This window comes from Elgaria multicarinata, chromosome 3 (genome assembly GCF_023053635.1).
Source record: "Elgaria multicarinata webbii isolate HBS135686 ecotype San Diego chromosome 3, rElgMul1.1.pri, whole genome shotgun sequence".
Lineage (NCBI taxonomy): Eukaryota > Metazoa > Chordata > Lepidosauria > Squamata > Anguidae > Elgaria > Elgaria multicarinata.
In genome coordinates, this window is record NC_086173.1 from 38533964 (window position 1) to 38546156 (window position 12193).

Consider the following 12193-nt stretch of genomic DNA (forward strand, 5'->3'; position numbering starts at 1 on the left):
AGAAGTCCAAAGTCCTGTTCTGCCAGTGGTATCCATTCCATGGGCACAACAACACAGTATTAGGAATCCCAAGCCCCTTGGTGATTTGGTATGTAAACTGTGGTTATTATTCTTATTACTGTACCTGAAAATCCTCCATCATTTAATAACGCTTTCGTTCTTGTTACATTTGATGACATAGCATATCATTAAGGTACTAACCTCTAACTCCTTCTCATCAAATGTCTTCAGCAGATGTTGTGGAATTACTTCATTAAATCCCTTCTGCAGAGCCAAAAACTGAGCTTCAATCCCTCGTAAAAATCGCCAGTTTACATAAAGCCTGCAACGAAGTGCATGTTCTATTTACAAAGGAATCTTTACACGTTACACCTTAGATTTTTTTTTACCTCAATCTGCAAACATTTCTACCAAAAACAGACAACCAATTGTGCTAGGCATCTACATAACAGATCCACACTATTACTTCAAACATACTCTCCAGACAGAACATTGTAATAGAAAACTTTTTTTTAAGACTATAGTGTTTAATACCTGACATATTCCTTTTTATTCTCCTCTGTAACAGGAATGCTTTTGCCATTGGGTTTCAGTTCATGTTGTATAATTTCACCATATGCATTATGTTCCACACAAAACGTATGGTCCAAGACTCCTGTAATATCATTCTCACTGAAGAAGAGAAAACAAAATTACACGAATTTTAAAAATCTAAGCATATAATGAGCATATATTCTGTAGTCTGCTATAAACCAACAAAAGAGATGTACTTCTACTGGTCTCTCTTGTCTACTGGCAACCCCTATAGATGATGGACTTCCCAACACTCTGTGGAACAATGAAAAAAGGAAATACATTCTTTTCCCTATTGTGCAATACAGATCTTTCCACATAAAGGGGTAATGCATTTCTGAAATATTACAACTGCAGTATCCCAAGATTGCTTTATAACATAAGCAAAGATAAAAATTACATCTGAAAAAACTTCTGGAGAATCAGGGAGAATCTGCTCATTAGTACATGACTAGGAAGTACATTCTGAAAAAGCCCAATACAAACACACACTTCCTCCCTCAAGGCTCAAATCTTCTACCCAAATGTCTTGACCAGTTGAAGATGTCAAGTAAGGAAAACCTATGTTTCGCTCAGTCTTTTTATGAATGAGAGGTGGGGAAACTCCGGCCTATAGTGTATTCCCATTAAGTACGTGGCCTCTCCTTCCTGGCTCCTCCTCATTCCTGACTCCCCTTGCCTGCTGGAGCTCAAGTGAGCTGCCTGAGCTCTGCTTTTCTGTGGCTCTTTTCCCTCCTCCCTGAGGGAAGGTAGACTTTGGCAGGGAGGGGGAGGAGGGAGATTTTCCCACTCCCGCTTTAATTAATCATAGTTCATCTACAGCTTTTGCAAAATGGCTGTAATAGAGCAAGTATAAATAAGTATAAACAGATTGTAGCTATTCCAAGCACTGATCATAATTTTGAAAAGACCAATACATACAGTATCCATACTAAGCTGTTGTGAAGATCTGGGTCAACTAATTCCATGTCGTCCAACGTAATTGGCTTTCCTAGTAACTGCTTATAAAAAGGCAATGTGAAGCCCCCATCAATGTAATGTCCATGAAACACAGCCATTCCCATGATCCGTCCGACAAAGTGGAAGTAGGATAAGTGTTCCTGGAATTGAAGGAACAAAAATACTCAAATCAGGGTTCCTGGTCTATTTTCAAAACATATTAATCATAGTTTTCTATTGGAACACTTTCTAAGCCTTTTATAACACTCACTAGGTTTGCTTAAATGTCATAATGAAAGTCAGAATAGTATATGATACCTTAAGGTACCTGTTTTTACTTTCATCACCAAGCCTACTTTTACTGAATAAACTTCTACCTTCATTGTGTTTCTGCACTGTTATTACTATTGAACATGGTTCTTTGACAAGGGGCAAGGATTCAGGCACATCCAGGATAAATTGGACTAAAATTGAAAAAGTAACTTGTTGTTGACAAAGAGCATGAGGATTTGTAAAGTGCTTCTTCATACCGGATTAACAGCAGAATCTGGGTTTATCTGTAGCGTATAAATGTCATCACGTGAATACTGGAAGAGGCCATAATACGGATTCAGCATTTCATGGGATAGCAAATACAGCCATTCCCTGAAGAAAACACAAAACACTTTAAGATCAGACAAACATTGCTGAACTGAGGCACAGAAATACAGATCTTCAACAATAAATGTCTATTCTTAAACCACAGTGGCAGAACATGGTCACGGGAATAGCAGAGTTACTCACACTTATGTCCTAAGCACAACACCTTCAGAGGTTCTAGTCTCAATTTATTTCAACTAGGTATCCTGTTGCCTTGTCCGACAAATTTAGTCATGTAATGCTATATTTATGAATATTTGGGGAAATACCTACTGAAATCTCAAAAGCTGGAGGAAGAGTGGGCAGAGGTTATGCAAGATTACTGGTGGTTGGGGCAGGAAGGGGAAATTTCAGTGTCTTGCACAGTTATTAACTTGTAATCCAGAATAAAATTATGTAAAATAAGGAAACACACAGAGAAGAAAGCACTGAAAGTAACAAAGTCATAATTGTATATAGAACAGGATCCAAACAGGTTTTTACCAGGTATATTAAAGAAAAATATACAAACAGATTTACCCACAACAGCAAAAAGGATGGCATTAGCCTTTTAGTTTAATGGAGCCACTAGCCGCGTTCAGATGACACAATAGTCAACCCTGTGAAATAGTCCACTCCATGGATGATTATTAGCATAATCATCCATGGAGTAGACTATTAACACAGGGTTGACTATTGCTCTCGCCCCCCCCCTCCCCACCGAATGGCGGCGCTGGTTCCCGCTTTCCATAGCAGAAGGAAAAGGAAAGGAACCTCTCGTGCAATCACTGAGTCCTTACTGACCCTTGGAGGGATGCCAGCTTTCGCTGACGTTTTCTTGGCAGGCCTTATAGCGGGGTGGTTTGCCGTTGCCTTCCCCGGCCGTTATTACCTTTCCCCCAGCTAACTGGGTACTCATTTTACCGACCTCAGGAGGCTGAGTTGACCTGAGCCGGCTGCCTGAAACCAGCTTCCGCTGGGATCAAACTCAGGCCGTGGGGAGAGTTTCAGCTGCAGAAACTGCTGCTTTACCACTCTGCGCCACATGAGGCTCTTTTCCATAGCAGAACACCACAGAAAAAGACGCAGGAGAGCCGCCCGTGCCTATAGCACAAAGAACTGAAGGGGCAGGCAGCTCTCCTGCATCTTTCTCTGCAGCATCCAGTTATGGAAAGCAGGAACCTGTAATGCCACCATTTGTTTGGGAGGATGGAGGGGGGAGGAAGATGCAGGAGAGCCATTACTGGGGATCCTCCTCCACACACGCTTTCCCCATTGGTGGGTATGGGGCACGCAAGAGCTCTTCTGACAGCAACCTCCTTCGCACACCCCATATCCACAAATGGCGAACGTGTGGCGGAGGTGGACACTCTCCTGGCATGCTGTCAGGAGAGTGGCCACCTTGGCCACGACCTCCTTTGCCATTTGTGCATCTAGGGACGAGGCGAAGGAGAGAACCTTCTCTCTCTTTCATGCCATTCTGAAATGCACAAATGGCGAAAGAGGGCATGGGACGCAGGCGGACGCTCTCCTCCTGCGCCCTGCTGCGGGGCAGGGGGGGAGGCAAGGGGTGTGTACGTCCTGGGAAGCATGTGGGGATCCACCGACAGTCAACTCTGCACACCATTGATTATTTGTGTTATTTCAGGGAAATAACCAACCATGGTGTGGAAAAGGCTTGACAGATGACACAATAGTCAACGGTTGACTATTTAATCAACTGTTGACTATGTAATCAACCGTTGACTATTGTGTCATCTGAACCCAGTCACTACCTTCTTACCTGTATCTTTATATATTAATACAACTCATATACAGTGGCAAAATTATATGTGCACAAGAGGGAAAACAAATGTTGTACAGTTGATTTTAACATTATTTCAATAATAAATAATATTGGTATCTACATTTTTCTAATATAAAATTTAAGAGCTTATTTAATGCGTAATTAGCATTCTGTACAGATCACAAAAATCAGTTCTTTCTGAAGAAATTGAATTACTTTAATACAGACTTTTTATTGTTTTGACACTGTGTTAGCACTATTCTGCTTACTGCATGCAGCTTAACGCACTGTACTTAATTACAGAATGCTGAAATATGCCTATTACCTGAAGGGCTGTTACTTTAAAAGTTTTCATTTTGAAGTTCTGAAAAAGTTTGCTCCAGTTGATAAATACTGGATTAAGTAGCAGCAAGAAAATTCATAGAATTTCACAGAGCTTCTGGGATTTACTTCCCTGACTCAGGTCACTAAAGATCATCAGTGCTTGAAGTCCAGCTGACTATTAGGTGTTAGTAATGAAAGCTAGAGGTAAATTTAGATGTTTTGGATTTAAGAAGAGAGGGGTTCATGGGGTGAGGTGGGGTGGGGGAGGAGAGAAGTAAAGGAGACATGTTTGTTTCTACAATGGGCTTAGTAAAGCATCTGCTGGGACCTATAAACAATGAAGCGAAGTACAAATACAGAAGATTAAAGCTACCCCTGGATGGCACTGTTAGCTTATTTGGCTGTAAGACAGAGAACTGTGCTCAATAAACATGGAAGAAGTAACATGTAAGCTTGGAATTCATTTCTTAGAAGTTCCTGGGACCAGTTGCAAGGTTCCATCCCTATTCTACCTGCTGCTTCTCCCTTTCCTACTCCTTTGATATCATTCCCTCTGCCCCTGCCCCCATCACACATTTTCCTCTCTACAGCCTAGATTCAGTTTTTCATGTACATGGTTACATGACATTCATTGCTACCTAATATTTGTTTTTATTTACTTAGTGTATTTATAGGCCAGCCTTCAATATAACATTCTCAAGGGAGCTCACACGTTAAAATAATAAAAAATACAATAAAACTAATATTAAAATTGAGTGATATGTTAACTATGCAGTTTATACCAGCTTACTATAGAATTAAAATATTGAACTCAACTTAAAAAATGAGTTTAATATTAGGGAAGCAGAATAACAGAAACTATATTACACTGGCTTGGATCTAGAGTTCCTGTGAGTAAAACATCACTTATGGGATGTTTCTGCTGGAGGAAAAGGGTAGGGAGGTGATTTTCACTAATTCTTCCTGCAACCCTCTGAAAATCTGCTTCAGAGGACTGGAGGACCTTCTGGACCAGTGTGGGACATTGTGGTGAGAACTACGGCAGGATGGTGTGGGGGACACACACAGCAAAAATGTCTATCTCCAGCAGAAGCCTCTGCTGGATTGCAGTCCCTTCTGTGAATAGAAAAGCTACAGCAGGCTAAAAAGGTCCAGGATCATTTGATACAGCAGAAAAAGGCAGACACTTGAAAACCACAAGACACTTAACAAAATTTTCCTTGTATGTTTTAATTTCCTTGGGTCTTTCTTTAAATTATTATTATTATTATTATTATTATTATTATTATTATTATTATTATTATTATTATTAATCTTTCAGATACAGATGACAGAGCCCATTTGCAATGACTGGCAAGTTTATTATTAAAATATAGTGCCACCCTTCCCACTTTCAATCTGTTATTTGGAATCACTGCCACTTAATGCTTAATCCAAATAAACAGGCAGAATAGAAAAGATCTCATAATACAGTAGGAGCCTGGAGATGGCATTCCTATTTTCTCCTTTGTTTCAAACCAACATGAAACTTCCAGCCTTTATAAGAAATTACCACAAGGTAGAGCTCTTAAAGGTGCAAACCTTCAGGTATCTAATTTGTACTAATTAGATGAGAAAAATTACCCTGTATTGAATCCAAAGGTTCTGTTACATTAGTGGAAGAAACCATTCCATCTACAGAAGTGAACCTTCGACTTTAACCTATTACCTTGAAATTGCTAAATCTAGTGCAGGGTGCCAAAGCTCTAAGAAACACCTGATCTACTAAACCCTTACTCTAAAACCAAACCTTGCTTTATAGACAGACTGCTTGGCATAGAGCAGAAAATACGTTTCACCCAAGTATTTAACATTACGTGATATTACTGTAAGAAGTTCAGCTTGGTGCCTAATATTAAAGAGCCCTCCTTTCTTGCCATAGCAACTACAGCATAGGAATAATCTTAGTGCACCACCTAAGGTAAGAGACAAACCTCCATGAACTTTTCCCACCCCCACCCCTGCAAGCTGACCTTCCTTACAAGATCTCTTTCCCTCTTCTCATTTCCAGATCTTCTTCTCTCTTCTATTTTTCTCCTGTTAGCTTTTGTTCCCCAAATTTCCCTAGTCCCAACTCTTGGAACTTCCTCAGAACCTTAGCCCAAATAATTCAAAGCCCAGACTCATTATGCATGTCCTAGTTCTCCATGCACAGCAGGCAGGCGTATTTTTGGAGCTATTTTACCCACAGCTCTTCAGTTGATTAAATCACGCTTAACGTTTTTGATAAGCTGAGAGATGGTAGAAACCATACATGGATGCTCCAAGGTCAATCAATCCCTGGCATCTTCTACTGAAAAGGTCTAAGGGTCGATATGGCCACAGATTATTTATAACCATAGAGGGCTTCTGAGATAAAGTAAACTTTTATACTTCTGACTGGACCCCTGGTTTCCCTAAGAGCTGTTTATCTTTGTTACACTTATCTTTGTTAATGTATACATTCTGTTCTAATAAGATCAAATTAAAGATGTTGCTAGAGTGCCAACCAACTTAGAAAATAAAAACACAAGCCCCCTCTGCCCCAGCAACTCACCAAAAATCACTGGACTCTACCCCTGGTGCAGCCCTCAGATCACTCTGGGTTCCACCCCCAGAATGTATTATTTCAATAACTGGAACCCCTAGATGCTCCTGGATCATTCTCATATTCATTAAGAGATGAAGCTAAGGTAATATTTGGTTTGGGTGGCACATTATTTACCTGGCAACTCCTCCATAATCAAGGCCTTCTTCCCCACGAAATTTTATCATTAATCTCTTCCACAGGTCTTTAGGCCTCATCTTCATGACTTGCCTGTAAGACTCCTGAAATTACATCAGATCCACAATTGTGAGTATTAATCCTTTTATTGGTGCTTCCTCTACTCATGATTAAGTAATGCAAAGACCCCAAACCTATATATCCTTATATTAACAGACATATAATGATATATTGCCAAGGATACATGCCAATAAAAATGCCTTTACAAGGTATTTCTTGTACAGCTTTCATAAAATTGTATGTTTCTGTCCTGAGAACACAAGGATGTCAATATTTTTAGTGCAATATTAGACTGCACAGTGTTTCTCCACACATGAAATATTTGGCAGATTCAGTTTGTGGGGCGTCTACATTGGACTAAGATGTTTCCACAATCCCTACAAAATGAAAGCTCTGGAAACCATCCTGGACCAATATGGCAGAATGTTTATCCTTTACTGTCACAAAAAAGGGGCAGTTCATACATTGCTGCAATGAAATCCTCTGGAATTTGTGAAGCAAAATCCTATGCACATTTACTCAGAGATAAGCCCTACGTTTTTAAAACCGGACTTAATTCCCCGCCCCCCCAAAAGCATGCTTAGGCCTGCAGACTTAGTTTATTTACTAACAGACAATGCACGAAAAGAAATGTCACTTGTATACGAAGAAGATTCAGTCTCCCTAAAGTTATCACATACCTGCATCCAAGATATGCATTGTATCTCAGAAGCATCTAGCTTTCGGCCATTTATAGTGCAAAGCAACAATAATCCCAACGGTAGTTTTCCCCTCCTAATTTAAAGTTTGCAGTAAATCTAGAATTCTAAAGTTACCTCAAAAATTTCTTCCCTGGAGACTTCTATGCGACAGTGTCCAGCTTGGGGCTGCTGCTGGGATAGCTCTTGTCTCAGGATCTTGAGTTTTTGCACTAGGTCCCGCTTGTACCTTGGCACAGTCAGACATTCAGCCTCATCTGGCAGCTGGCACAGCGATACTACCTGCTGCTGCTGCTGCTGCTGTTGATCTTTAAGTTGGTTCTGACGGCTGAAAAGAAACATAGCCGCTTCGGCTAATTAAAGACTTCCAGTGGTTTCCCCTTCCATAACAAATCAATATGCACTTGAAACAGAACTCTGTGGCAAATATAGTATTAGTTACCATAGCTACAGTGTTCTGCTCCATTAAATGTCTCTTAAGGAGACCGAGGGCACATATATCTGTTCTGTTTTGATAATTTACAACTAGCTTCTGAGCATTTTAAAATGTCTATTAAATATACTACAGTTGGTGTTAATTATTCCAAAACTCTCCTATTTCTTTTGCATGCTCATCATCTTTCATGTTAATAATTAGGATTATGTCAAAACACAACTCATCTAAAAGTGGAATGCTACGTCATGTTTTATATGGCTTGCCTCAAGAACTACCTTGTGCTGGCAGTTCGGCAAAGATTGTGTGCCTTGATCCTGGACTACTCTTGATGGTAGGAATGCAGCCAGCTATATATGTAACCAACTGGCATAGATAAATGATTCTATTCTCAAAAATGTCTTGAAGCTAGGTAAAGATTATGAAGGGAGAAACTTAACGTATTTTCAAGGTAAAAATTCCTGAAGGTTTTTTTTTACAGGTACAGTTCATTCCAAAATGTGCTGCATTGGATGAAGACAGTTTTATTTCCAAATACGGGTTTTGCTATCTCATATAATTTCTCCTCTCCTATGTTAAATACTTATATATACACCATAACGTTGTTAGAATAAAATGGACAGCGTCATTTTGATCAAGACTGACAGAAAAAGAATTGGTATTTTAAAAGGTTACATTCTTGTTATGTTACGTGTTATTTCAGCTGTATGAGCACAGGATGGCCTATGCACAAAGCTCTGTGCTAGGATAAACACAATAAAGAGGCTCCAAAGTAGGACAACCACAAATTCTGTATTGCATGGCCAGATTAATCAGCAATGGTACACAATTCTTCTGTACATGTGTCAGGGCTATGGGGGTGGCAGGTAAACTCAGACAAGAAGTACAACTTGGTACAGGCCACAGAAGTCAGTATCTTTAGAGTTTTGCTTTCTTTTTCTTAAAGAACATTTCTTGCCCTTATGTCACAAGGACTAGTAATAAGTTAAAAAAAAAAAAAGGAAAGGAAAGGAAAAAAAGATGAAAATGAAAGCCATAATGCTTTACGGCCATAAGAGTATAAGCAACATTAAGCAAAATCTCAAAAGCCAGTAGGATTCTTGGTGGTCATAGTGTGGAGATCCAGGGCCTTGCACAGCTTATTGCCTCTCCCCATTATTAGCAGAGTTTAAATACATTATGCAAATGAGGGAAATTATGCAAATTAAATACATATGCATACTTTATACGGGATGCAGAATTATTTGTCAACACAGAACACGCATATCCAGCACATCATTTTTTATTGCATTTTGCACGGAGCAGCAAATTCATTATTTTTCCCCAATTCAGAGAAAGAAAAAAATAAAATAAAGGCAAGTATGTGTAGGCTACTCGCATAAGTACTTTAAAGAATAACAGGGTTTTTCTACTTTTATCAGAATTAAATTGACAATCTGAGCTGGCCTTTAAACAAACCCAATACCAAAGGGGAAGCTAGGTGGCTGCCTCATGTCTCATTCTGTGTGGGGCAACACTTTGTCCGAAACACTAGAGGAAAGCCTTTTCTTCCCCACAGTCACGTTCAGGCAAAAAAGAAAAAGAGAAAAAAAAAGGAAAAGGAGGTCAGCTTTATGCTACAAGGTAGGAGAAGAAACAAGCCAATGAGGAATATAAGCTCTAGGATTTGAGACACAAGGTGAGAGTTGGGCCATTTTTATGTTTTTGTCTAGCCCATCAAATTCCCTATCACGATCCATGCTTACACTCCTTTTTCATCCCACCTCTTATTCTTTTCCTAGCTTAACAATTAGGAGAACAAGCACAAATTTTCAAACCATCAACTTAAATTTGGAACCATTTACATAGCTGTATAAATTATTACCTCCGCATGTCTGAGTGTATATATAAATATGGTAGTAACCTTTTCTATTTATTTTTTAAAAACCTCCTATACCGCCTGCCATGTAAAGGTGTACTATTTTAAAATATGTTCATACTTCAGATGTGGCTTTCCTTGCCTTCCCACCTCTGCTGCCCAGATGTAACTGTTATGCTCCAAGAACTATGAGAGCAAGCAAACTCCAAACATTCTCTAGTTTTTCATTGTTATACAACAAGAATCTTGCTATGGACTCGGGTTAGTTGCTGGTTAATGGCATCAGGAAGACATTTTACCATCTTTCCAGATTGCCTGGTAAGGTTTGAGCCTTTGTATTCACTAGAGAAAGTTGTTTACTGAGAAAACAAGGCCAGAAGCCTTGATATACCTACTCTGTATGTAGGCCTTTGTATGTAATTTGGTTCTTGCCAGTGAACTGCATGATGGGATTGGAATAATGTATGTGCCTGAATGCGCTGTAATGCTAAAACTGTTATATCAATAAGGAAATGCTTAATTGGAATTTCTAACTGTCAAGACCTCTTGATATAGTAGAATACAAGTAAGTTAGCTTGGTAGAGAGGACTGACCATCCACCTCAATCTTACACTGCCAGAAGAGTTATGGGCCATCTGTTGATAAAGAAGTTTTCTTTGATCTGTCTTTAGAACTTTACTAACTGCTAATTGGTTAAGATGCTATTATGTATAAATATACCTGCTTTTCACATTGCCAGTTGAAAAGTTCTTTGTCTCTAGGACTTTCTCCATACAACTGTTTTACACTCAATAAAACAGAGTTGCTTTACAACCAAAGTGGATTTTTACCTTTGACATTACTAATGAATGGTGATTGATTCTTCCCAATGTTACAAACGACACTCAGCAGCAAGCATGGACTGTACACCATGCAGGATTTTCCACTATGAAAGCAGTATGAAAGTGGTATATAAAAGGCAGGAGCCACACTACTGCTTTATAGCGGTATTGAAGTGCACTGACAACTGTTGGGGTCTATTGACACATACCATATATTGCTTTCATACCACTTTCATAGTGCTATATCCTGCTTGGTGTAGATGTGTCATGGGCCCCAACAGTTGTCAGTGCACTTCAGTACCACAATAAAGCAGTAGTGTAGATCCTGCAGTGCACTTCAATACCGCTATAAAGCAGTGGTGTAGCTCCTGCCTTTTATATGGCACTTTCATAGTTGAATATCCTGCTTGGTGTAGATGAACCCTATGTCTTGGACTTCCTACAAATCTCCTTCTGGAGAGTCCTCTCACAGGGCTTGGCCAATTGGGCATCATCAACAACAAGGATGTGTTGTCATGTCCTCAGTTTGGGATGCTATGGAATTGATTTAAATCTACCATAATTATGAGCTAGCGGTCAGCCTGGACAGTATAACATGCAAGCAGTCAGGTTATCAGCAACAAATGCCTTCTCTCTGCCCCCTTTTGCCAAATATTAAAATGGTGGTTCTGTTTCTATGCGAATTTTCTGAATTTCCACATCCAGCTTCTCTGCTGCCAGCACAAACTACTTTAACTTAGGTAAATTCTAACTTTAAAAAAAAGTATAGCTGTAGTACACTCAGCTTACTCACTTTGAGTTAAAAGGCAATTGAACTCATGTATTTAACACTAGAATTAATTTCACTGGGATAGGTATGGTTTTATCTTACTAATCTAAGACTCTGGATATACTGAAACAACAACAAGTCTTTTCTTTAGTGCAAATAAGGGGAAAATCATTTTCACACATCCTGTCTGGTACAATAAAATAACAAACACTGGAGAAAATTTATCAGACTGTAGACTTTGCTGATGACACTATTGGTTGAATTTCTGAAATCTTTTCATAATGCAAGACAGATGTATGAATGAAAAAGCTTAAGTATGTAGTAATAACTTGAGAAGTGCAAAAAGGTTCCGATTTTGGAGCCTGGAAGACAAGTAGGATTTTTCTACTGAGAGACAGCCCAAAGATTGTCACAGCTGTTTTGGAAATCTATATGAAACATTCATTTGTAGATCTAAATTGATTATTTTTAGGAAATTGAATAGCTTTTTAAAACAACAAAAACAACAAATGCAATTGTTTATCTTTGAATAATGCAAACTTTTAAAATAACATTCTTCTCTAGCGGATAT

General features: G+C 39.1%; 1 protein-coding gene across 1 annotated transcript in view; it reads right to left on the reverse strand.

The window, feature by feature from the left end:
- The window catches only part of SMURF2 (SMAD specific E3 ubiquitin protein ligase 2), an 88755-nt gene that overhangs the window by 7891 nt on the left and 68671 nt on the right, over positions 1-12193 (reverse strand). The window contains exons 11-16 of the mRNA XM_063120012.1: positions 7859-8069; positions 6984-7087; positions 2043-2157; positions 1495-1673; positions 535-672; positions 202-322 (exon numbers count right to left, since the gene is read on the reverse strand). Coding sequence (XP_062976082.1) covers positions 202-322; positions 535-672; positions 1495-1673; positions 2043-2157; positions 6984-7087; positions 7859-8069 — 868 coding nt within the window. The remainder of the gene's footprint in view (positions 1-201; positions 323-534; positions 673-1494; positions 1674-2042; positions 2158-6983; positions 7088-7858; positions 8070-12193) is intronic.